We start from the raw sequence: 25556 nt of genomic DNA on the forward strand, positions 1-25556 counted from the left end.
TCTGCATCTGTTTTACCCTTCTTAGTCGAGCTTGTAAGAAACAAAGGAGATGGCTTCTGTCTTACTTACCATTAGTGTGTAAGACGAAACGCAAAAGAAATGCGATACATCTATACATGGGCGTCAAGTTTCGTCTCACTGTACAATGCTGTTTAACACTAACGCTATGCAATGTGTCTCGCTCGCTGTAGGCATGCGCCGACCTGTCTTGGTCTAAATGCTCCCTACTATGTTTGCGTCCTGGTTGCGCCCACCACTCAAATACCTCCCCTCCCCTCCTCGTTGCACATACTCGAACCGCCGACGTCGCAAACGTTCCATTTTCGTTAAATGCAATGATCTCCGTTCCTTCTCTCAAGTAATGTGCCACGCCGAAACTTCCATCTACGCTTGCGGTCATACCGTACAGGCACTGGCTCGATGCTCCGAAAGCATCCAAAGTCAGGGCCGAGACTGCTATGGTCCGACATCAGATACGGGCTACGAAAATCATATCAAGACCTATTGCGCGGACTGTGCGCGTTGGAAATGGACGAAGAAGAAGAAACAGGACAAGCTTTCTGAGGAAACGGCGGTCCTGATTCCAGATCGAGTCAAGAAGTGGCCGGAAGATCCGAATTGCGGGAATCCGAAGGACAAGGTCGTGGAGAAGAAGGAGGGGTGTGAGGTGATGTGATGAACATCATCCAGCAGCCCTGTCGCACAACCTTCTCCTCGTTGGCTCCTCTCCACCTAACCATTCGTCGTCGCACCTGCTGCTGTTGTCGAAGACGAAGCTCTCGACGAAGTACTCCAAGCCATCGGCCTCAGCTCCGTATCTAGCGCCGTCTCAATCTTCTCTCCTCTCTCCCTATGCAATTCCTTCAATCTCTTCTCCGTCTTCATAAATTCTCTTATGCCAATCGGTACACCAGCCAAAGGATCCTCATCTACACCTCCCGCCCCACCCTCCACAACCTCAGCCACATTCCCTGGCACAGTCTCACTCCATAATGTTTCGCTCCCGCCCCCATCATCATCCATACTGACTGCCACATGTGCCGGCGCATTTGCTTCTGCAGCCATCATTCCCGTCGCTTGACCTTGTAGTCTTTGAACATTTTGTGCCGTCTTCGCTTTTTTCATTTTCGTGGCGAATTCTTCGAGTTCTTCACGGAAGCGTTCCCAGACGCAGTTCACGCAGCCGGACATGCAGCAGTTGTCGGGTTCTTCGGGCTTGGGTGGGACGAGAACGCCGGCTATGAGGCGGGATTTACTTTCTGCGATGCGTTTGCGTTCGAGGGCATCGAGTTCGCGGTCGCCGAAGACGCGTTTTGCGCGGGCGAGTGTGGAGTCTTCGTCTTGGTTTGAGGGGTCTTTTTGTTTGGACGATTCTTTGGCTGTCATGGGGTAGAGGTCTTCTGGTGAGGGGTTGGCGTAGGGACGGTCGACATGCTGTCTCTCGCCATGGAGGGGGGCGTCGAGGGCATCGGGTTCGTAGCCTGGGAAGGTGGAGGGTTTGGGGTTTGTGAGGAGATCATGGCGTTGGGCAGTGCGGGTGAGGCGTCGCGTCTGTAGCCATGGTCGCGGACAGCAGGCCCTTGAGGCTACTGGTAGCGATTCTGCTGCTCTGGCGAGCGGTGTGAGGGCTGTTCGCATGCTTGTGAGGTTCATGAGTGACTGCTGTCGAGCAGAACGAAGCCATTTTATGGGGTGACGTCAATCTCTGTCAGCGGATTGAGTTCCTCGGCGTTTGGTTCGTGGTCTTCGTCGACCATTGCCTCTTCTCTCTACTGCATCACGTCAGCTGCAGACACTTCTTCTGGGAGTGCACGGCTACTTAACCTTCGCATCGGCGTCTGTATTCACAACGACAAGTATCAAGCCCGGTCCGCCTGCATGCTGTGAAGGCAAACGTGCAGAAGGATGCACTCTCGACAGCCGAGCCGGTCAGCTGGCAGACGTGAGCTGCATGCGCCGCCAATATCAGCTTGTGCTGGCGGCGCGGTGTTCAATGTAAGTTGGCTTCGTTCACGCTGCTCCCATTGATCGCATCACGTCTCTCGAGCTTCCAGCACGAGACCCATCGCACAATGGACCCGTACATGACTTCCGCTGGGTCGTGGGCCACGGACACGCCGGACAGCATAAACCCGGCCGAATTGAGCGCCATTGACATTTGGGACTTGTCCATCTTCAATGACCCCTTCGAGCTGCCTGTTGAGCCCACCGCTCCCGTTCCTATCACGGCAATGCCAATTGAGCGCCTGCGAAGCTTACCGAAGCACTCTCGAGTGTCCCTTCTGTCCACAAGTCCACCCGATCTAGGCTGGCAATGGAATCCATTATCGGCAACTTCATCGACCAGACGCACCAGTCATGGCCAGCTGGCTCTGTCTCGGGAGAATTCGAGTTCTTCCATCCGACATTCATCTGCGGGCTTCCAGCAGTCTCCGAAGACGACCAAGCCCAGCAGAGGCAGACTCCTAGCGGACACGTCCGCACAGGGCCCGGAGACAGTATTCGAAGATAGCGACAGTCACCACTCCTGGACGGCGTCCGATAATTTTGAAACTTGGTGCACCAGCTTGCGCGAACAACTGGCCGACTTCCGCCGCTGCAAAGAGCGAACGGTCATCATCACCTCGCTCTTGCAAACTCGACAGCGGAGGAAAGTCCACTCGATGGCAAACCTTCTCGGACTCAGCCACATGAGCCTGGGACATGGCAGGAGCAAGCAGATCCTGATCAGCAAATGCGAGCTTGCGAACACAAACAACACCGCGAACGGCTTTCGCGAGAAGCGCTGGAATCCAACACGAAATAACTGGTCCCGAGGTCTAGTAGATCCTCGGGTTGTCCTCATTGAAGGGCTCTCCGGCACGGCTGTCCGCTTGCAACAGCATCTTTACAATGCAGGTCTTCCCCAAGCCAACCACATGACTATGGACAGTGGTCAGCCTCATGGCCAAGAGCAGACACCATCGTGGAACACCATCTATGCCTGTTTCGAGACAGCAGATGACGCAGCAACTGTTATCTTGTCGCTGGACCACTCGAAGCCGAACTGGAATGCTTATGATGGCTTCATCGAATGCGATTACGTTCGCTTCAGCCCAGGCACCGACCTCGACGCCGGTTTGCTTGCGAATTTCGACGTGCTTCCTCAGCTTCTAAGGGAGTCGACATCATTTCGACAAGACAGCAGAAACACCAGCTTTGTCGGCCAAGGTACAGACTGTGCTCTGTACTCCGACTCGGACGAAGGTGACGAGTGGCAGTCGCCGGGCCTCACAATGCCAGTGCAGCGCTTCGTTTCGCGCTTGGCATCCAATGAGTCCTCTCGTTCGAGGGATGCTGGCTATGCATCAGGAGGCTCAGCATTGAGTCTGATGCTCTCCGATCACAGCGAGGGCAGCGCTAGCAAAAAGCGTAAGCGCATGCCGAAGATCCCAGGTGGTTTCCCTTGCCAGATGACAGGTTGCGATAAAGTGTTCAATCGTGATGGTGACAGACGTAAACATGAGAAGAATCATGTCGGTGAGAGAAAGCACACTTGCGAGAGGTGTAGTCGAGGTTTCTTGTTTCCGAAGGACCTCAAGAGGCATATGGCCACGCATAGCTGCTCGTCAAACGCTGGCTAACGGAATGGGCGACAAATTTGAAAGAATAGAGGGAATCGTAGTAGTCGTCATTTCTTCATTCAAGCTTCTAAATCTTAGGTACATGTTAGGACAAAAGCCAATGCTCTCCTGCTTTCACATGCAAAAGCGACTGTGTGCCTGAGGCTTTCACGTTGAACCCCTGTCGAAGCTGCAACGTAACGTCTCCAAAGTCGCGACCCGCCGTGAAGCGCGAACATTGCAACCAGAACCGCGACCGAGTTCAACAACACTTTTGACCTCTTCTTCACGTCACTCCTTCCATACAACAAAACCTTCAAAATGACGCGCGCTCAACAACAAATCTCCCTCGCCCTCCTCGCCGCCTCCGTAAATACCTCTTCATACCAGCATCCAATGCGCCCAACTCACTGACACCTCTCTCCAGCTCTACACAATCCTCTTCGCAGGCCTCCTACCTCTTCCAGCTACGATTCAGACAGAAATAATACCATACGTATGTCTCTCTTCTTTCGACTTTCAAATGGATACCGCGGTCCTCGTGCTAAACTGTACGATAAAGCTCCCCTTCTGGGCCCTCATCTCCTTCGGCGCCTACCTCCTCGGCAAACTCGGCTACGGCGTCCTCACCTTCAACGATGTCCCCGAAGCGCACGAGGAATTAATGCAGCAGATTCAAGAAGCGAGGAAGGATTTGAAGACGAAGGGGGTGGATGTGGATTGAGCGAGTGCACGAGGCGGTGTTCTTGTGATGAGGCGAAATTCTGAGTCTGATGGGAAGCATTACATACTGTCGCAACAGCATTTGGAGAAAAGACAAAGCAGGAGCGAGGCGTCTTGGAGGGATCGGGGCGTGACAACGGGGGTTTCTCACAAGCTCTAAAATAGGAGAATTGTCACGAAAGACTATCATACCAAATCTATGCTGCGATGTATGCTCGCAGAGACAGACTGAGCCAGTCACGAAGGATAGGACCATCGCGTACGTGCCGAGGAACTTTTTGCGGGCCACGATTCCGTATCAAAAAGGAGAGAGAGAAGTGCTTCGTTCCACTGTCATGATATAGATATGGGATCTATGAGAAATGACAATGATAGGCGATCTGCTCTCAGGATCCAATCCATTGAGGAAACAGACGTGGGAAATTTCTAGGTACAAAGTCTGTTGTGCTCTCAAATCTCGTCAGGAGAGGACAGTCAGCTAGACAACAATCATCTCTGTTGACCGATCGCAGACTTGTTCTCCAAAACTCGCACTCGCTGCTCTAGCCGCTCAAGACGTTTTTGGAGCTCCAAATTCCCGGCGACTTGTGGATGGGCTTCTGCCGCATCCTTTTGGTCTGGCGCTTTGCGTGGACTGACATCCGCGGATCCTTGGTGTTGCGCATTCGAACTACCACTCTGCACGCTGGACTCGGTGCTCGGTAGCTCGAAACTACCTGAACTAGCATTGGGTGGACTGCTATCAGGTATTGGACTCAGTCCGCCGAATCGCGACCACTGGATGGCGGAACCAGATGGCTTGAGACCGGCGTGCGTCTCTGAAGCAGTAGCTCTCGGCCATGGGGCGTCAATCCTGTTCTTGGCCAGCTTGAACGAGTCTCTCGCTGCCAGTAGTAGGCTGTTCGGTCTCTCTCGATTGCGATGATCGAGCCCTTCAATCCATATGTGTCCGCGAGTAATTTCCACTGAATCGCGGTGTGATTCGAATCGCAAATCTTCCAGTGCAAGATTCGACAGCTGGCGGGGTATGGTCGGAGAGGCAGGCAGACTGTTCCTTCGAGGAGGTGCGAGGCTGTCCTCGTTCACCGGGGATGGAGCGCGTGTCTGATGGGCTGTGTGAAGCTTTGACCTGGTGGCGATGATACCTCTGCTGCGGATATCTATCGGCTGGTCTGACTCATCATCTTCTTCTATGGGAGATTTGCCAGGTGAATGGGGCCGGGAAGGCTCTCCAGAGTGTAGAGCAGTGTTTGGTGGGCCAGGTGGGAGTTCATGACTGTCACTGTGATCGGATGTCATCGCACGGCGCTGACCAGCAGTATCGAGAAGGGGCAGCCAGCCAGCATTGTTCTCTGGTGACTGTTGCCTTTCCCAAGTCCATGTTGTAAGTCGGGATCTCACCTTCTCCAACATGGGTGTTGGTGCCACCAGACGGTCATCGCCAGGAGGATCTGTAGGCAAGAGGTGTTCCTCGCAGGAAGGCTGTCCGAGCATCATCCCAGTGCTGCCTCCAGAGCCGGGGGATGGCTCGTCTTCCCACTTCATCTTGTACGTGCCAAGGTCCGAGTTGATCGTTTGCGCTGTTTTGACCGGCTCTTTGTTTTGATACAGAGGCAGATACTGAGCTCCGGGGTGGTTGTAGATGGGGTTGAGACGAGGTGACTCCGCAGTCTTGACACTCACTGTCGCCATGGCTGGCCGCGCGGGGCTGGCTTTCGTTGATACGAACGACGGCCTCCTTACTCGCTCTTTCATCCTGTGGACTTCAGTCAAGGACGAGTGTCGCGGAGGTTGCTCAGTCTTTGTCATACGTCGTCCTCGTCGGGTCACAGGCGCCGGAGCAGATCGCGTCTCAGAGGGTACCCGCTCAAGACCGAGTTCAGTCATTCCAACTGAGAGGCCTTCTGGCTCTTGATATGCAGGGAAGCTCTCCCCCCCTTGCCAGGGACTCGGCACTGCGTATGTTTCAACGTTGCTCTCGTATGTGCGCAAACTTTCTTCGGTGATAGACGGCATCGTGTATATTCTATCTTGTGGTGTGGAGTCTTGCTCCTCCCAGAGCCCCAAGAACTGTAAGCGTGGAACAGAAGGATCGCGAGATAGGCTGTTATCAAGTTCGGTATCAGGCTGGGTAGATGTATCGTCGTGCTGGTCGCTTGCGTGTTCAGCACTGTGAGCTTCATCGCTCGTACAAACTTCCAATGAAGCCGTGCCCTCCGAGAGAGGTCGTCTCCATGCAGGAGTCTCCACGCTGTCATCGAGGTCAGGAACTCGATCAACGTCGGAGTACACACTGGCCTTGTCGTCGGAAGCCTGGCTTGCCTCAGCACCATTATCGTCCACATCGAACTCGCTGCCATTCTGCGCAGCTTCTTTGACGTGACCTCTGTTTGGGTCGTAAAAGTCCTCGATCATCCATCGTTGATGGGCGTAATCGTCGTCCTCATCAGCATCCTCATTGAATGTAGATGTTGCAAGGACGGTCGGAAGCTCTAGTCCTGTGCTACTCTACGCTCTGGGCAGTACTTCCGCAGCCCCTCCCTGCGAGTGCAGGCCACTAGGAGTCGTCGAATGTAAATGAGATGGGTCCGTCGCGACTCGACGAATAGCGGCATCCAGCTCCAACAAATGCTCGTCAAAGTGTGCTCTCTTCTGCTTGTCGGTTTTGACATCCCCAGCTGACGGGCTTCTTGGTCGTGGTGACTGCAGTATGCCTTTACGAGGACCGCTCGCAGGAGTTGAGGACGATCTGGCCTGTCTAGTAGGCAATGACAAATCCTGGTCTTCACATGCGGTGTCCGGTTCTGAATACTCGGATCCAGAATCTGTGTCGAATGGTCGAAAACTTGTCGCGGTGTTGGCAGGGGTCAATGTTGGCTGCAAGGCTCCTTCGTGGTCCGAATGCTCTCGTAGGTAGGATACCGCTTCAGGTGACACCATGGGGTGCGTGGGCGCCATGATGCACTTGTCCCGGTCAGCAGGATGCCGTTCTTGTCGAGCCTGCGGCCCTTTTTGGCTTTCGCCCACTGCCGGGGAGTGCGTCGCCGGCTCACGAATCGAACGAACAGGGGAACGAGGAAGCATGGCAGCAGAAATATGTACAGCACAGCGCCGACGAACACAGTGGCCGCCGTGATCATTGCGCCGGAGGCATGCGCATGAGGAGGAGTGTAGTAAGATGAGAGAGGATTTGCTGGTAAAGAAATGAAGATATTGCGGGAGATGATGAAGGCCGTCAAGGTCTACGGAGCAAGATCGGTCCATGCCCGACGACATGTACTTGCCGTGATTGAAGTGGAGGCAGCTTGGAGAAGGTGTGATGCGGGAGGTGGTTGACCATCGGTAAGCCGTGTGTCTTTCGTGGCGTTGGCATGCGCCTCAAGAGCCGCGACAGACCGCAGCATCATGTAGGTCATGCGCACCAGCGCGCGTGGTGTGGATTGTCTTCGTGCTGAATGTTGCGTGGTTGTCGGAGTATGCGAGGAGGGCCATCGTGAAGTGAGAGAGCAGGCTTGGCTTGGCACCTGCGGGCAACCATCTCTCCTCCGAAGCTCCAGCGGTGCATCTCCATCCACAACGCATCCATCATGCACCATCTACGGGTCGCCGAGCAGGCATTGAGGGTCGCCGCTGATCTAGCGACCCAACGATATGTCTGCCGCTCATGCCTGGCACACGCTGCACGCCAGCTGCATACGACCACCCCCCGACGCGCCGATATCCCCCTGTACAAGAAGATGAGCAACCTGCTGTTTGGCGACAAGAAGGCCGAAGAGAAGAAAGCAAAACAAGTAGAGAAGGCCAAGGCGAGAGCTGCGGAAGAAGGGCGTGAGGCCAGCACGTCAAAAATACCAGAGCAGGTCAAGATCAATAGGGTGACTTATCGGCCTGCGGAACGCTACGATCCTGCTACAAACCCGGACTATCTGCCATCGTCGACTTGGGATGGTCTAGAGCGAGTTGGTGGCGTGCAATGGGCGAAGAAGCGTATGGACAGAGGCGAGCAGTACACAGGGTGAGGGCATCTGGACGCGCACCATTTGGGCACGCTGACATGAGGTAGCTTCTTGCCCCAAAAGAAAGCGGAGCTTACAAACCCTGAATGGAAGCGTCTCTTACACAACATCGCCGTCGAGATTGCTGTGCTACAAAAGGCCGGTCGTAGCGCTATGGAAGTTTGCAATGCGCATCCCAACCACAGCTCAATCGAACGCACCGGCAAGGCCAGCCTCTCTCAGGGGTCTGATGGTGGACTGGAAGTTCGCTTTGCAAGTCCCGAGGACGAGGCGGCTGTGCTGACAGGCATTGAGCCGGATCATCGTGTTTCGAAGAAAGGCAAGAAGATTGCGGTAGCGAAGACAGGCGTTACGCCAGAAAGCCTGACGATGCAGCTGATGCAAATCAAAAAATCTCAAGCGGAAGTTGACTGGGTTGACTTCACATTTTTTGACCCGGAGATGAAGCTTGCGGTAAGTGCACAGTTCTCGTAGCTGGCAGTGCGAAGCTAATATGCTGCAGTTCCTCAAGCGTACAATGCAGCTCTCTGGCAAACGAATCCCGGATATCCAGATGAACAGTGCTCATACCCTCAACGAGCTCTATGAGGCTTTCATGATCAAGGAAAAGCCGAAGAAATTGGCACAGGCGCCTCAGGTTCAAGAGCTTGCTGCGACACTGCCCAATGTGACTGTGTATCAGTCGCGAAGAACACCGGTACACAAGGAGAAGCAAATTGGGAGATGGAAAATTATAGAGCAAGAATTGATCGACCGGGACTTACCTGTGCTGGGCAGCAGATGGCGTGGTGGCAAAGAAGGAATTCGCCTACACGAGAAATAAGCAAGTCCCAGCAACGGCTGCAACATGTACGATATTGCACGACCGCGGCGGCGGTTTCACGAAATGTACACCAAGTTCGATCCCGTTGTGTGTTGTACAGACCCGGCACAGCAGATCCTCCATCCATAGCGTGAGCAAAGGATCGCCAGCAGGAGCGGCTTGGCTGCACAAAGATGTCATCTCACAGCAGAACAATAAAGTGTGGTCTGCATCGCACGCTCGAGTCGAAGGTAACACGCGACCTAATATTTCTTGCTTCCAGAGTGCACCGGATACGAGGTGCCAATCACCTGAGCAATTGAAAACCTCATGCGAAAAGGATGGATGCAATAGCTTAAGGCACAAATGGCCATCTCACTCTCACACGCACTTGAGCAAGCCAAAAGGCGGAGTACGAGCAACAAGGCTGAACAAGTCGCTCAGCCATGGACATTCGCAAAGCAGGGCTCAGAAAACATCTATGCGCCGACAGAAGCTTCGTACAACAAAGCTCCTCACGATGCACGGGCGCAGGATTACTGGACTCAAGCTTCGGCACCTCTAGAACCACAGAACTACTGCAACGAGCAAGCACAATATCCGCAAGCCCCAGTCACGCCAATCGAACCCGATCCTCTCCCACCACACTCGAACCCTCACTCTCTATCACAAACCCAAAGCAACGCTTTCCAGAACTCGAGCTCAATACCACCACTCCGTCTCACGCAAGACGCCCTTTGCGATTCTCAAACAGGTTCCATCCTCTACACTCTCACCCGCGAATCCAGCCCTCACATTCCATCTTTTCTCTCCAGCAAGCCAATCCTACAAATTCGCACGTCAACAGCCCAACCCATCGCTCACATCCGCTTTCACCACGGCATCATAACCTCCTCCATCGACCTGACTATCCGCGGCCGGCCTACAACTCTTACTCATTCTAGTGGTCTCATTCACGACAGATGGAACTTCGAGTCCATAATTCCCGTCACTGACAACACGATTCGAAACCGACAGCAGAAGAAGACAACTTATTTTTGGAGTCAGGATAAAGCTTCTGGAGGGGCGAAAGTGGAGGATAAGAAGAAACATGGAAGAGTGGTGGCAAGGATTGTGGGGGATCTCTTGGTGTTTGAGGGTGCAAGGCTGGAGAGAGAGGAGGGATGGGAGGAGGTGATGGTAAGTGCAGTGGCTTTGGTTGAGGCTGTGAGGAGGTATGGGAGGGTGGTGGGGACGCAAGATTTGGGGACTGTGGTTGGTGAGTTTGTGGGATGAGAGGACACTTTGGCTCGTGCATGGAGTATGGTCTCCTAAATACACTTCATTTTCTGTTCAATTCTCGACGCCCACCACTTGCCGCGTCTCTCTCCTAGTGCAGAAGCATCACAAGTGAATGGCCCGGGCCCGAAAACAGTCGCCGCTTAGCAGGCGGGGCAGGGCCGAACTTCGAAGCCATGGAGTCCAATTTGTGAGGCGTTCTAGCCATCAGTGCCATCTCTACGCCGTTGCTCTACCACCTACGACCGCGTGAAGGTCGGACTTTCGGAATTGCTCGTATGCTGGCTGCAACGGATTGGAGACATGACCCGTTCAGTTGCGCCCTTGTCAGAGTTGCAACTTTCGACATGACCACATCTTTGCAAATCCGACGTCCGGACACTCGAACTTCCGAGCCACAGCTCGATTACCTATTTCAGTAGAACGCCTTTTGATATGGCTTGGCCGCAAAGTATACTTCGTGCGCGAATGCGGAGCTATTGCTTGACCTTCTCAAGTTGCGTCGGTCTAGTTAAGAAGCTACATGTGCTGGAGGGCTGCATTCGACCAATGAGAATTGGATCGTCTTCTGTCTTGCTGAAAAACCTCATGCCGACAAGCCAAATGTCATGGAGGGGAGGTCCAAGATGTTCTTGATCACTAATGCGCCGTGAGGCAGGCCTAGAACCTCGTTGCCTTCCCTGCGACGAGGTGGCAATTGTTGGGTGAGTCTTGTCATCATCGAATACCTGAACAGTACTGAACACGAATGTCGGAAGGATGTTTGGCTTGACATCCGTGGCAAGGGCTATATTGAGGCCCACCTGCGTCTCGTACGTGCCAATAGATTAGGCCAAGAATGCGAGGCGAGTGAAGATAGCGGTGGTTGACTTCGACACGCGGTGCCTGATAGATGCGAGTCTTGCCAAGGCCAACTAGACGCTCTAACAGCCATTCGCGGGAGCGCCGCACGCACAGGCAGTCCAGACCTCATCTTCTGCCTCATCATACTTTGCACGAACAGAACAGTATTGCAGCGCGTGAAGAGGCCGCGACATACGGCGAAAGCGGCCGTGTCGACTGCAAGTATTTTCGGCAGACGTGCTCGTCCCGTCCTACGGCCGATGGGTACGCGTGCAGTCGTCGATTTCCGCAGCAAGTCTCCGATCCGCAGCTGCGATCGAGAGGCTGGCGCTCATCGCAACAACGCTAGACATCGCTCTGCACCCAGCTTGCATGTCATCAGACACTTTGCTGCCTGAGGACAAGTCGATGATTTGTAGACGGCGGATGGCCTCTGTTCTGCTCGATGATCCTTGCTTATCCGGACGGCTGCATCCCAAGCAGGGTTGATGGTGCAGAGCAGAGTCGATGACCAGACCACTTGCGTCTTTCTTCTCGACGCTTTCTCACTGACTGTCTGCACACATACCACATCCAGCTATTCGCACGCCACTAGTCTGCAACGCTTCCACCAGACCACGTCGTCGCCAAACTCTGGTCGCCCCCCAGGCTGTGGTTCAAAAGTCCATTACACGTCTCTGTGAGGGCTGCCGAAGACGTCATATCCACCCTCCGACCCGCGAACAACAACTCCACCCACGACCGCGAACACTAAGCGACACCTACACCGCGGAGAGACCAGATTCTGGGAGCTGGCCAACCCGAATACATGGAAGAGCGGTATAGGCACAGATTCAGCGCATGAGTCTGGCAACTGCAGCAACCTGGATTCCACGTACGAAACGCTGGCGGACGACCAGCCCGGCAGCCTGGTCACGGCCGCTGAGAAAGACTTGATGAGTCAAGATGGCGGCACAGAGGAGAACAATGTCGGCAAACCGGCCGTGACAACATCCGAAGACGCGCGAGAACTGGTGCGTCTCATACAATGTCCACAGTGCTCGAGGCCGTTCAGGAATCCTGTCACGCTCCCATGTGGCAACTCGCTATGCAAGCCGTGCTTGCCCGAGTCGCATGAACGAGAACACATCTCCTACCCTGATCTACCTGGTCGGCGATATGGTATACAATGTCCCTTCGCAAACTGCGGCTCGGAGCACCCTGCCTCGGACTGCAGCATCGATGTGGTCATGTCGAAGATCATGGACGCCATTGCTGAGGTCGTCGCGCGCTACAGCTCAGTAGTGGACAGTGAGCCAATGCTGGTTGACGACACGGCGCGGTATGATGAAGTAATGAGTTCTCAGCCGGAGTCGGAGAAGCCGAATGTTGTTACGGACATATCCATGGGCAAGTTGATCGCCACATACAAGCTTGCTGCTCAGGGACTCCTCGACTGCAAGACTGATCTTGTCTACCCTCCAGAAACGGACGCTACGAAGGCCATGGATGCGAACGTTATACAAGATGTTCTGGAGGCAGCTCAAAAGGAAGTCGACTGTCAAGTCTGTTATAACGTGATGCTTGACCCAGTCACCACTTATTGCGGACACACTTTGTGTCGGAAATGCATGGCACGTGTGCTGGATCATTCTCAGCATTGTCCCGTCTGTCGACGAAGCCTTGCGATCCCTCCTTCGCTACAACGGCAACCTAGCAACAAAGCACTTGTCGAGTTCCTCGATGGCTGCTGGCATGACACAATGGTGGCCAGGGCAGCTGACGTTGCGTTACAAGAGCGTGGCGGCGAAGGGCAACCCTCAGTGCCACTTTTCGTCTGCACGCTCGGCTTCCCGAATCAGCCGACCTTTCTCAGGATATTTGAGCCGCGATACCGATTAATGCTGCGTCGCGCAATGGAAAGCAATCGTCAATTCGGTATGCTCATGTACAACCGATATAGCGAGCCTCAAGGTGAGCTTGGGTCTGTGCATTTCTACCAATATGGAACAATGTTGCATGTCTTGCATTGCCAAGTTCTGGCCGATGGTACTAGCCTCATAGAAACGCGAGGTCTCTATCGCTTCCGGGTCAAAGCGCATGGCACGCTTGATGGGTACACGGTCGGGGAAGTAGAGCGAATCGACGACGTCAGTCTGGCCGAAGAGGAGCGAATCGAAGCGGAAGAGACGTCTGCGCCAGCGATGGCAGACGAAGACACTGCGGCACAGATCAATCGAATGTCGACACAAGCACTTCACGATCTTGGGCGCGAATTCATCACAAAGATGCAAGCACGAAGCGCAAACTGGCTGCAGCAGCGAGTCCTAGATATCCATGGTCAGCCACCTGACGATGCTTCCTCGTTCCCGTACTGGTTCGCCAGCGTCCTGCCCATCAGCGAAGACGAGAAGTACAAGCTGTTGGGCACTCGTACCGTCCGGGAAAGGTTGAAGATAACAGCCACCTGGATCCGAAGGATTGAGTCGCAAAGATGGTAAGTTCATAGTCGAAGAAGCTACGCCTTTGTGCCGTCGCACTCAGCTGCGCTGTCCATCGAGCTAGCACTGACCGTCTGCGCCAGGCGCTCACCATGGCACGACGAAGACGAGGACTGACAGCTGTCAGGTATCAAACCAATGCGTGCCGCATCCTTTGACTAGCCGTGGCGACTTATTTGGCACCGGCTCTCCTCCTTCTGGTAGCAGTTTGTATACACTGGGCACGTCCCGGGCCGTCATCACGCACATAAGACTTTAATGATACCCCATGATTTGGACGGCTTCGAGTGGTTTGGAAATTTGGCAGAGCGGCATTGCGCTGGCGCATGGGTGCATTCGAGGTGATGGAGATTGCATAAATGGGTGTTCATATGCTGGACGATTATGAGATCGACTGAGCTGGCGACACAATCAGCGATGTATAACGAAAGCTTGCATGTGAGATAGAAAGGACATGCCCTGAAAGGCATGTCGGGTTTTTCAACAATGTTCTCGACATCATCTCGTTGCGCGGTGTTTGACCTTGTCGAGGAGGGCTAGAGGTATCCTGCCTCTACCCGAGGGAAGATAGCACTGTCCATGCTCCAGAACCTCTGCAGCACCTCGTCGACAACAGTGCACCTTGGTAAAACCGTGATAACAGGCTCGGTTCCGAGATACTCTTCTCACGATCGAGTCCAGACAGCAAAAGCATCTCCTCGATAGTCGACGAGGCGTTCCTGATCACAAACTAATGTATGGTCCCATCACGCGACAAACGTGGTGATGTGGACAGACCTGGTGTGACGGTGTCCGTTCCTGCAGCATCAACCACCACCCCATGCGGACAGGTCGAATGCTTTAAGCCAAACAGGAGCTGGCTTCTCTGCGCAACGTGGACAGTCCTCCATCACGGAACGCCTTGTCATGCAAGCCGGAAGGGCCATGTGCAAAGCTAAACTTGGTAGCTTTGGATTCGGCGTTGTGCGCTTCGATGCATTCGTTGCATTTGCGCCGTGTGAGTGGAGGGCGTTGAAGCATTTGCACGTGTGGCAGGACCAACCCAAGGGCAGGGTTAAGCGCCCAGGGGAATCCACACTTGGCGGCTGGTGAACCCTAGCGGTGGGGTGGGATATCATTCTCCTGTAATGGGATAGCGAGGAGCGAGATCTATCGCTGGATATCCTCGAAAGAGTTATCGAGTTAAAAGGGAGTATTCAGTATCAACGCATCTTCTCCATTGCCGCAGCAGTTGAGGCCTGCGGAACAGAGATGTAGATACTGCATATGAATTTCGTATGGTTTGAGGTCAGTAGAACGACGACAGCGTCTGTCGCATGCCGGAAATCGGTCTTCCGTTGTGAAGTCGTTCCAGAGATCTCGAGTGAATTTTACCAGAGGCTTATCGTGTCGTAAGCGCCGTAAGCCCCAACTCCACCCCACTTTCCGCTTGGCTGGTCTCGTCGTCTGTGATCCAAGACAGCCACCGCTCTGTGCAATGTCGGAGCCATTCATTACGCGCGCATGCCATTCCGTGGCTGCTGTGCGCTCTGGTATATCGTAAAGCCTCCTGGATCGTGAGTTTGCCTCTCTTTCTGCCTCCGCGTATTAGTGTCGTTGATCTGCAATGTCTAAACAACCGCAACCAACTTATGTGTAACCGACCCCACGAGCGCTCCACTACTGTTGAGCTTCAGGACGGAGCTCCACCGGAGTACACCATACACCACAGCACCGTACGCCGTAGAGGTCCCGCGAGGCGTGGCTGTGCGCAGGAAGCATCATGTCGCTCAAGCAAGAGATAGAGACATGGGTGTCTGCGCTGGCTGCGTACGACAACAACGAGTTCGACAATGCCATCAAGTGCTTCGAGCAGATCTCGGACACCTCCAAGATCCTCTTCAATTGTGGTGTCATCCACGCTACCTTGGGAGAGCATGCAAGAGCCGTGGAGTGCTACCAGCGCGCGGTACAGCTCGACCAGTACCTCGCGATTGCCTACTTTCAGCAAGGAGTGAGCAACTTCCTCATGGGCGACTTCGAGGAAGCGCTTGCCAACTTCAACGACACCCTACTCTACCTCCGCGGCAACAACAACATCGACTACGAGCAACTCGGCTTGAAGTTCAAGTTATACTCATGCGAAGTGTTGTTCAATCGCGGGCTATGCTACATCTACCTACAACAGAAAGATGCAGGAATGCAGGACCTCATATTCGCGACTCGGGAGAAGACAGTGCCAGATCATGACGTGATAGACGAGGCGATACGCGAGCAGGCTGAGGGATACACTGTTTTCTCCATTCCAGTGGGCATAGTGTACCGGCCGAACGAGGCGAAGGTGAAGAACTTGAAGGCGAAGGACTACCTCGGCAGAGCAAGACTGGTGGCAGCGCAAGAATATCAGAATTCAGACCCTCGACGCGCTGCAGCATTGGCAGCTGCGGGTGTGGACGACAGGCCAACTGACAAGCTGTCTTATGCTGCACTCAATCTTGTCAGACCGGATCTTCGAAGTCGCGGGCATAGACAGCAGTCCGAGCCTCCGCTCCGCAGAGATGTGTTCCCACCTACACCGCCACCAGAGATCGAGCGACCGGACTCCGCACATGGAAGTCACCATCGACGGAAGTCCACTGAGAGTACCAGCTCCGAGCGATCAAATCTACAGGCTGCACGACCTGCAGCCAAGGCATTGCGTCTCGAGCTAGGCGTGGCAGCCTTCGAGCAGCAGAAGTCACCCGAGAAGCAACGCTCCGCGCCCAGGCGGGCAGAGTCAGAACGTCCTCCCATGCGACGAGAGTACTCTGGCACATCGAATCGAAGCAGCGACAGCAGACGGCGAGAATACGAACAGCGATCAAGTCATCGAGACATCCCGGAAGTGCGGATAGAGGAAGACCCGATTGCAGCTTACAGCGAGCAAGTCATGCAGCAACAAGCGTCCTCACATCAGCGCACAAGATCCAGTGTCCAACGAAATCAACCAGTACCCATTGCGGAGGTAGAAGAAGATGACCAATACTCCCAAGCGGAGTCTCCATTGGCATTTGAAATCATTCCGCCAAGGTCGATGCATCAGCGACACAAATCCCAGTCTCAGCGGGCGCCGGAGTTGAGAAAGATACGCATCAAAGTACATGCAGAGGACATGAGATATGTGATGACCACCCCTACCGTCACGTTCGCGGAGCTTTCGGGTCAAATACAAAAGAAGTTTGGATTCCAAGCCACGTTCAAGCTGAAGATGAAGGACGAAGAAGGCGACCTTGTCACCATGGCAGACGACGATGATCTAGAAATGGCGATTACTATATGCCGAGCCGCGGCCGCCAAGGACAAAGTCGACATGGGCAAGATGGAGCTGTTCGTGCAAGAGACGATATGATTGAAAACGATATACCCGGCAGAGTTTACTAATGCTCAGAGATTCCCTTGTTTCCTTTTCTACCGATCAGCATCGATGGCATCTACGATGTACTATACCTTTCAGCATTACGATAGCATTTGATCGAAGCATCATGAAATTCTACGATTGTTTGCGATGTCCGCCTTCACTTTGTGTTTCATCTCATGCCCGTCGACGTAGGAGGAGGAGGTTCGAAACTTGACAGAATGGACATCCCTCTTTTTCCTGGCATGAACCTGGCATGGCATGTCGTTCGGACGACGCGACATAGCGCCAACATCGCCAAGGGTCGAGGCTCAGTATGATGACATAGAAAACAGGTGATGGATGTATCCCACAATGCGTGCGCAGTCCCCTTGGCAGCCAAGCGTTACTTCCAAGGCAGGCGGCCGCGCAAGAAATTCGACAACACCTTAACCTGATAGCGATGGACCTGGAAATGATCTTGACGCGGTATGGACGTGCTGTACGATCGATGTCCTGTGCTCGGCAAGAGGGCTTCACCAGTCTGGCTGTCATCGACGCGGCAAGAAGTGGCCGCAGGGTCTGCCTTCGTTTACTTGACAACGCAGCACTGCAGGTATGCTGTCAAGATAGTTGTGGTGTTATGAGTATCGTGCTACGCATGCTCATCGTATGCTGCACTGCCTGCTTTGCGGTGAATCGACTGCATGGCTGGGGTGCCATAGATATGCCGAAATGTCTAGGAAGGCCCAAAACGTAGGCAGCAGAAACGCGATCGTTGGCTGCCCACATAGGTACTGTGCATCACGGCTAGTGCGACTTCGCAAGCAGTTTCGTCGAGGAATGCGCGGTGAAATATACCATGGCCGCGCGGGCACCGCGTAGGCGCAAAGCCTCATGAGCCCACTGTCTGGTGAAACTTGCGTATACGCGATACGCTTTCCACAGCTCGCCTGATGCTCCAGGCCTCGTTTGGCGAGCAATCGGTAACATGAAACAGAAAGGGTATCTAGACTGCCAGCGAACAGCCATCCCACTCTCAGATGATCAGAGTCTCGAATCTCCAGAATGTACGGATCATGCCACAGCAACCAACAACCTGACAATCGGCGGTCGGAAAACAAGAAAACGCCGAAGTTCCAAGGGCGCAAAGAACCATGAGGTCACAGACTGTGGAGTAAACCCATGCCCTGCCCTGCCTGCACAAAATTCAAAGGGTCTGGTCTCTCATCACATGCGACAAGATGCGTTGTTCCATCGCCGTTCAGCATCGGCGGCGGGACATGGAAAGACTATCCACCCGGCTCATTCGCAATTCAAAGATGGAGATGAGACATTAGAAATGTGAACCCTGGTTTGATTCTCCTCCGCCATCATCGTAATCATCGCATGTGATCGTATAATCAGACACCGCCGTGTCTGGAAACCGGGTGTGTCGAGATTCCAGCCCAGCCAGCCAGACGCCAAGGAAATTGTGCAAAGCATGGGGGGCAAAGTGCACAAAAAACCTCTACGTATGCACGTGTAACAAATTGAGTTTCGACGCGGTTCTCGTGCTTGTCGCGTTGCCGGCCTCGTCCGCCGTAGCAACGCCGGAGCCAGCGAGCTTCTTTTTCTTTCTGTGAAAGAAAAGTACTTGCTGCTGTACATCATTGCGGCGACATGGCGGCGGGGAGTACATAGCGTGGAATGATGTGATGCGATGGCAAAGTGAGTTGGGGTTCTTTTGCGGATGATGGGCGGAAGTATTGGTACGGTATCGCCGACAAGGGCGAAGAAACTTTTTCATCTTTCCTTATCGATTTCGCAAGCTTGATACGATGTGGAGATGAGGAAGATGAGAGAAGAGAGAGAGACAGTAGAGTGTGGTGTGTGTGTGTGACATTGAGATTCGATTTGTTTCGAGTAAAGATCTTTCCCCATCAACCTCCTCCAGCCGCTGAGGCGTTCTCTCAACCTTAACAGGGAGAACTGCCATGCAAATAAATAATCATACATCAAATAATGCGCGCCCATGGTATCTCTTTGTGGTACCGTTACCCGTTGAAACTCCATGCGGAAAACCCATACCGCTCGCTGAAACGCTCGACGACAACCCAAAAATGTGACAGAAGAACCAATTTAGCACGCCGCGATCATCGGTTGTTGATGTTGTTGTGCCAATAGAGCTTCTGATGATTTGGAGTCGTAGAAGGCTGTCGTCGTTATTTGTTGTCGTTCCTTTTCGCTGAGCTCGAAGAGTGATTGCTCAGGCGAGGATGGCATGTCGTCTTCGGAGTCCGAGTCGGAGTCGAGAGTAAGTTCTGGAGGAGAGTGGCGGTTTGATGGCACTCGGCTGAGAGCGAGCTCCTCCTCGTACTCATCGTCATCGGATTCCATATCCTCATCAACCTCGTGTGATGAGATCTCAACTGGTGGTGATCGGATCTTCCTGAGTGGGATGTTGAACATCTCCTCGTCCTCGTCGTAAATGTCTGATCCGTCGTCGGATTCGAGATCGGAGTCGTCCTCGTCATCCTCTGCGATAGTGTCGATCCATTGCACGTGTCGTGGCTCTTCGGACTTGGAAGCCTTCTTGACGGACTGGTTGAACCATGCTTCTTGTTCGCGCTCAGCATCGGCGAGCTCGACCATGAGAGAATCCAAAAGGTTGGCGTGTCCGACAAGCAATCGCAAGTCGTGGTCCGCACGGCCTGCTTCACGTCCAAGCTTCGTCCTCGCAGTGGAGGCGACGTAGTATGTTTGTGTGAGAGACATCTTTTGCTTCTTGGCTGGTGGCAGTGTGGGTGATGTCTGGACAACTGCGGTGGCCTGGAATGGTTCGAAAGAAGATTGAAGTCGTAGTCGGGAAGTCATTTTGTTAAATTGATCAAGTGACTCAAAGTAGGTGTGAGTCTGGTCTGAAATGGCGAAATCGTTCTGCCTGAGTCACCCCGAAGCCAATAGAGTTGTTCGGAGTAGAGCTAGGTTATCGAGTGCCGAAGTACTATGATGGCGTGGATGGTTCTTCGAAAGCTGGTAGATCAAAGCGTTGTCTGATAGTGTGCTTTGTGTTGTAGTGTTGTTGTAGAGTGATACCAAGAGCAATCCGTTTGGGAGCAGACGAGTGTATTAATGTTTCGTGAATGCTGTGCCTTGGAACCGAATCTCCGGTCGTCTCTCTAAACACCGCCGGCAAGCATGCACCGGGCCCCTGCAAACCTTGTGCTTGGTCTTTCGTCAGCACAAAGAATCCTCTGCAGCGCCACGGCCCAATCGCATCACGGCAGTCCGCAGGCTCCGTCCGCCTTGATTACAGACGAGACCGCCCGTCACTCGGGCAGCTCTGTAAGCACTGCCCCGGGTCCCGCTCTCACGCGTGGACTGCTGCAGGATTTCGTCCGTAGGGCAGAGTCATAACTGCGCTGCTGCGCTTCTAATCATCAATTGCTCCATCTGGCACTCTAATCAGATGGCCGGCAACGCTGTTGCAGATTGCTCATCCGCAATACCAGATGATTCACCCCTCTGGCTTGGCCCCGGCTGCGCCATTCGCCGAGTGCTGCCCCAGGTCATTGGCATTTGGCGCGCAGGCATCCTCTTCAGGCCCCAGTATAGCGAGCCTACTGTGCCCGAGCTACTGTACAGTGCGTGCGTGTCCGCTGCCGCAGCGAACCCGCTTCGCTCAGGCAGCAACTTGAGCCTTCGTCGCAATCTCGTACCCGGCGTATAGGTATACGTCGCCGTTTCACAGCCTCTCGTCTCACATGCTGATATCGCATTGCTGTGGCTTGCACACCAGGTCGCATTGCGTGCGAGCATTGCATACGGCTGATACATCCACACCGGTCAGCCATCCTGCCGGCCTGATGCACACAACGTTGGCCCTAGGCTTGGTCACAACTGTAGCATAACTGCCAACACCACGACTTCCAGTTCCAGCGACTGAGACATTGCGGTGTTCCATTTCGGTGTGCTCATGCATGGGCGATGAGTCGATCGTCCGGAGCAACAGCATGGTACGCCGTGTAAACTCCAGAACGAGGTGTCAATAATGCACTTCGGCCGCAATGCGCAAGCGGAACGACCTAAATTCCGTAAAAGCCACTGACCATGAATCCTCTTGGCTGGGCTCCTCCAATCAAAATTTCACAAATCTCGGACGCTCTCCAACCACGCGATGCGAGGGCCGGCGGTGCATTCTCTCCGTGCCGTCGCAGTCGTGGATACAAGACATTGCATTGCTTCTGCTCTCATCCGCATGCTGTCGTCCGTGGTAGAGCTGCCTGTTGCTACGCTCCTGCTCGCACGAGCCTCATAACCTACGTTGCTTGGCCGTTCATGGGCAGATCCGATCAGGTAGTTGCCCAGAACCCAACGCCGAGCGTTTGTTTATGATAAACCATCACAGTGACCAGCCGGCTTGCCCTAACCATTGTCTCTGCCTGATGAGGACGTTTCACTCGACCGTGGTGCCCTACATTGAGGCACGCCGCCCAAAATTGACACAAAGCTTGCACAGATTCGCAGGATGCCAACTAATCCAAATCCGATCATGTGGAGAGGCTTTCATACCTGTCGCTCAGCGAAAGTGGTATGCATTGCTGCCGCGCTCTCCGTGGACACCGACCGACGAATTCGGGGTCGAGCGTGCGAGGGAGCGGGACGGACGAAGCGATCTCGCTCCTCGTCCGTTCCAACAAGCCACAGGTCAGGGTCAGACATAGGGCTGTTCGGCTGCCATTCTTTTGGCACGCGACAGATCTGCGACCAGGGTCGATGACACCATGGATTTCTAAACTCCGCTTACAAAACATCGTAACGCCGATGCTCTTTGTTCGCTGTGGGTCAGTGCCATGCGCTTGGAAAGCAGTAGAAGAAGAATTTATCATGCTGATAAGAGCATTCGTCTGCACTAGCAAAAATTCTGTCTGTTGTCAAGAAATTTCCTGCTCACTGATCAAATGATGCGAGACAGGCATCGGTGAGATGTTGCTGATCAATTCCTTCGGCCGATCAAGCTCACATCCGGGCTCAGGCATGAGTACCAAGCTCGTGGCAGGAGTTTTTGTCAGCCGCTTGCCATGTGTCCGTCAGCCGTACCTGAACATCAAGAACCACTCGCATAGGCGAGTATACTGACCAGGCAAGCGGCAGCGCGTGGTCAATTGTTCTCGGGATGTCCGAGATCCGTTGGCGCGCGACACGCCCTCTCTTTCGCAAGGCGTCCAGTTTGACAACGCACCCAGTTGATGACTTCTGCGAAAGACGTTCTCAAGCATATCACTGGTCAGTCGTCCACGCATGAGAATGCGACAGCGCTGGGTCCGGACACATTTGGTGGACACGGCGCACAGGCACTGTTCTCGCGTCTCCGTTCGATGAGCCACATGGATTTGACAGGGGTGAGTTTGACCAGGGTTTGACAGGTAAATGCGCAGTCTAGCCACGCTGGCGACAAGACGTGCAATTGGGCACCTCCCGCAGCGCCGTGCTGTTCTACACGATACATACGGACGAGAATCCATGGTGGTCACGAATAGCTGTGTCCCTCCTGTGAGGCCTTGTTCTCTAAGACTTTGCCCCGTGGCATTCCGCTTCAATCCGGAGCTGCACAGCTGTGAAACTTTCTCGAGCGGTCTGCACGCGGAAAGCTGATGGAGGGTTCGGAGACCTCGCCATGTGGTTCTCGAATGCTGGTCAGATACGCGAGGAGGTACCTCCCTTCTTCCGCAGTATCCGTCTACAGCTAGACTGGTAGATGTGCTCTGTACAAGCGAATGGTCGGCAGCGGCATGCAGCAAGTCGCCGTGTCTCAGCTCCATCACAGTCTGGTCATTTCGCCAACTCGGGTCGCACAGCAGAGGTATGAGTGGGATTTGTTATAATTGATGCACTTCCAGACAGCTGACTTCTTGACGGGATGAAGAGCGAGAATAAGTACGACCTCAGTATCGAGAGTCCATGTCTTCCAAATCTTGCATCTCCTCTTCGTCACTAGCATCGACAGCTAGTGGACGATCACGATCGCTGTCTGACTCCTCATTCGAGTCGACAACTTCTTGTGCAGGTTCGTCAAGAGATGCCTTGCTAAGATCTATGCCCAGCTTCCGAGCGTCGTCCGGTGTGATATTGAGGAGCTTTGCTTGCTCCGGCGTCAGGTCCACAATTTGTGGTGCATATTCACCAGTCTCGTCATCTTCGTCGTAAGTGGTACTGTCCATGTGTAGCTGCTCGCCATCTTCAAGCTCGAGCACGCCGGATCGGAGATGGTCGCCGCCCAACGTCCAGCCATGCTCCTGACGCAGAAAATCCTCGAGATCATCGAGTTCGTCAACGACATCCGACACACCGGTCCCAGCCATGCCTTCCAGACCACTTCGAAAGCGGACGAGTAGAGCTTTGAGCAAGGACCCACCATCGTCTGCAAGGTCGATCAGACCACCTTCCGCATCTTTACAATGCTGGAGTTGTAACCGCAGTGCTGCTATGGCGCTGACGAAGAAGTCCGGACTCTCTGCGACAGCGGCCTTGCATGTGAAGATCAAAGACAAGAGCCGTTTCCATTGCTCCAAACAGCTGAAATTGTTGATTGTGAGGATCATCAGAAAGCAGAATTGTAGTTCGCCGAGGATCTGGTTTACGTCTCCATTAGTGCAATACGTATCGACCAGATGTGCAAGTGCCCAGGACCGATCTTGTGCTGCTTCAGTTCTCTCGCGACCAGTCGCACCTTCGCGCCAGGTCTTCTTGAGATCAACCGGTAAGAAGTTCAACTCTTTGTCTGCCTGTAACGCTTTTTTGTCGTGTTCATCAAGCCCAGGGATGTCCTCAATATCTCGCCGAGCTGAGCTTGCAGACGTAAGATACCAGTGATGAGAATCGCCGCCTGTGATCCTCGCCAAAAGTGACGCGTTGATGGCTGATGTCAATGTTGGCCAGTCGTTGACTTCCTCTTCAGCGCTTACGCTCGCCTGGGTACTCGTCTGTCGATATGGTGTCAGGCCTTCATTCCAGATCGATCCCAAATTGGCCCTCCAACGAAGACGATCGGTCTCGTCTGTCGCAGCGCCGAGAGTCTCGTTCGCAACGTCCCACTTCGCAATGAAGAGAGGCACGCCTTCGGCTGAAGAAGTGCTTGACACATGGAACCACAATCCGTGTCGCTCGGAGAACGCTGTGCTGGTTCCGGAGAAGGCGAAGTGGTAGCCCGTCGGCAGGTCTTTGACGCCGCGAAAGCGAGGCGTCACAGTGAACGAGAGAAGATCGATGCCGGCGAGCGCGGCTGGCGGCAGGTCGACCAGCAGAAGAGTAGGTGCATTTGCGACTTCCATGTTGTGCGGATGCAAGTCGCCGTTGCTCTTGCTGGCTGAAATCTGCCTTAACCCGACCTCACCTCATCAAAACTGCGCGTCTTCCGGCGAGTTTGCTCCGATTCTTTCTCCTGGTCTCATCTGCCAATCCCCACACAAGCGCGAAACTTGTGTCCCGTCAGAAGGGCCTTGAGATGTCGATGCCACGAGTGCGATTTCACGCAATTATGAATGACGCAAAGAGAGTTAGGCGCGAGTATCCTTACTGTGACTCAGACTTCTGGTACCAGGACAAATCTTTCGGCATCCAGATCAGATTCAAGTTCGCGATGTCTGCCGTCGACTTGAAGTGGTATTACGAAGGCAAAACTTCTATGGAACTCTTTTCCTCCCGAGGCTCCGATGCACGTGATTCAACAGACAAATGCTCGCCATATCTTTGACACGACTGAGGTCTGCGGAACAAGCAAAATCAATCCGCGCAAGATATAATGCATCACTCAGGCCTGCGTCTTGGACACGACCGGCCATCCAAAAAACTCACCACGTCTCACGACATTACTCTCGACAGCCAAAAAGAATTTCATCATGGACGCTGTGGGCTATACCAACATTAGGCGATGTTCGGCTGCACGTTGACTGCTCGAGAGAACTCACAATTGAACCCACGACCTGGATTCTTGTTAGACGGCCGCTGACACGGTATCATCGGATACAACACACCTTTCACAATGCCAGACCTCCTGGAGGAAGTTGATGCGAAGCGAAAATCATACCCCTAGACCAAGCTGGATTGATCATTAGTGGGAGCTTGATTTGTGAGGCACAGCATGAGACGAACCGCCCAGAGTTCGGGAGAGAATCTCGTACGAACACGTGACTGATGCTCAGATTCTTGTGATATGTAGTCTTATCAGTCCCGCCAAGCCAGCGGACGAGCTGCTTGACATCTTTCTGACCAAGATCTCCAACTTATGAACGCAAGCATTGTCAAAGTCTAACCAATTGCAGACAGCATGAGATTCTCCAGAAGATATTCGACTAGGTGCAAGTCTACGCAAAGAGGCTTGACTTTGACCTTCATTCGTTATGCGACCTGAGCAATCAAAGCCGAAACCAAAATCTCCGGCATTGATCAAGGGATGCTAGGACATGACTTGCATGAACC

At 53.7% G+C, this 25556-nt stretch overlaps 10 protein-coding genes across 10 annotated transcripts; 6 read left to right on the plus strand and 4 right to left on the minus strand.

Moving 5' to 3' along the window:
• Nucleotides 1-732: 732 nt before the first annotated feature.
• CKM354_000188500 (uncharacterized protein) lies at nucleotides 733-1638 on the minus strand (the record flags this gene model as incomplete). Its single annotated transcript, XM_044797020.1, has 1 exon — nucleotides 733-1638. One exon carries the CDS (start codon nucleotides 1636-1638, stop codon nucleotides 733-735), a length of 906 nt encoding a protein of 301 aa, XP_044652955.1.
• A 434-nt stretch (nucleotides 1639-2072) lies between these two features.
• Nucleotides 2073-3623, plus strand: CKM354_000188600 (uncharacterized protein; the record flags this gene model as incomplete). The annotated part of the gene is made up of 1 exon (XM_044797021.1): nucleotides 2073-3623. One exon carries the CDS (start codon nucleotides 2073-2075, stop codon nucleotides 3621-3623), a length of 1551 nt encoding a protein of 516 aa, XP_044652956.1.
• Nucleotides 3624-3923: 300 nt separating this feature from the next.
• CKM354_000188700 (uncharacterized protein) lies at nucleotides 3924-4326 on the plus strand (the record flags this gene model as incomplete). The annotated part of the gene is made up of 3 exons (XM_044797022.1): nucleotides 3924-3971; nucleotides 4030-4098; nucleotides 4165-4326. The coding sequence occupies 3 exons, from the start codon at nucleotides 3924-3926 to the stop codon at nucleotides 4324-4326; spliced, it is 279 nt and encodes a 92-aa protein (XP_044652957.1).
• Nucleotides 4327-4814: 488 nt separating this feature from the next.
• Nucleotides 4815-7283, minus strand: CKM354_000188800 (uncharacterized protein; the record flags this gene model as incomplete). The annotated part of the gene is made up of 2 exons (XM_044797023.1): nucleotides 4815-6833; nucleotides 6996-7283. 2 exons carry the CDS (start codon nucleotides 7281-7283, stop codon nucleotides 4815-4817), a joined length of 2307 nt encoding a protein of 768 aa, XP_044652958.1.
• A 629-nt stretch (nucleotides 7284-7912) lies between these two features.
• CKM354_000188900 (uncharacterized protein) lies at nucleotides 7913-9164 on the plus strand (the record flags this gene model as incomplete). Its single annotated transcript, XM_044797024.1, has 3 exons — nucleotides 7913-8340; nucleotides 8389-8794; nucleotides 8844-9164. The coding sequence occupies 3 exons, from the start codon at nucleotides 7913-7915 to the stop codon at nucleotides 9162-9164; spliced, it is 1155 nt and encodes a 384-aa protein (XP_044652959.1).
• Nucleotides 9165-9509: 345 nt separating this feature from the next.
• Nucleotides 9510-10418, plus strand: CKM354_000189000 (uncharacterized protein; the record flags this gene model as incomplete). Its single annotated transcript, XM_044797025.1, has 1 exon — nucleotides 9510-10418. One exon carries the CDS (start codon nucleotides 9510-9512, stop codon nucleotides 10416-10418), a length of 909 nt encoding a protein of 302 aa, XP_044652960.1.
• Nucleotides 10419-12199: 1781 nt separating this feature from the next.
• CKM354_000189100 (uncharacterized protein) lies at nucleotides 12200-13902 on the plus strand (the record flags this gene model as incomplete). The annotated part of the gene is made up of 2 exons (XM_044797026.1): nucleotides 12200-13740; nucleotides 13872-13902. 2 exons carry the CDS (start codon nucleotides 12200-12202, stop codon nucleotides 13900-13902), a joined length of 1572 nt encoding a protein of 523 aa, XP_044652961.1.
• Nucleotides 13903-15506: 1604 nt separating this feature from the next.
• On the plus strand, nucleotides 15507-17111 carry CKM354_000189200 (uncharacterized protein; the record flags this gene model as incomplete). The annotated part of the gene is made up of 1 exon (XM_044797027.1): nucleotides 15507-17111. The coding sequence occupies one exon, from the start codon at nucleotides 15507-15509 to the stop codon at nucleotides 17109-17111; it is 1605 nt and encodes a 534-aa protein (XP_044652962.1).
• Nucleotides 17112-19217: 2106 nt separating this feature from the next.
• CKM354_000189300 (uncharacterized protein) lies at nucleotides 19218-19952 on the minus strand (the record flags this gene model as incomplete). The annotated part of the gene is made up of 1 exon (XM_044797028.1): nucleotides 19218-19952. One exon carries the CDS (start codon nucleotides 19950-19952, stop codon nucleotides 19218-19220), a length of 735 nt encoding a protein of 244 aa, XP_044652963.1.
• Nucleotides 19953-23023: 3071 nt separating this feature from the next.
• Nucleotides 23024-24409, minus strand: CKM354_000189400 (uncharacterized protein; the record flags this gene model as incomplete). Its single annotated transcript, XM_044797029.1, has 1 exon — nucleotides 23024-24409. One exon carries the CDS (start codon nucleotides 24407-24409, stop codon nucleotides 23024-23026), a length of 1386 nt encoding a protein of 461 aa, XP_044652964.1.
• Between the last annotated feature and the right edge of the window lie 1147 nt (nucleotides 24410-25556).

Source organism: Cercospora kikuchii, assembly GCF_019650295.1.
Source record: "Cercospora kikuchii DNA, contig_00001, whole genome shotgun sequence".
Taxonomy (NCBI): Eukaryota; Fungi; Ascomycota; class Dothideomycetes; order Mycosphaerellales; family Mycosphaerellaceae; genus Cercospora; species Cercospora kikuchii.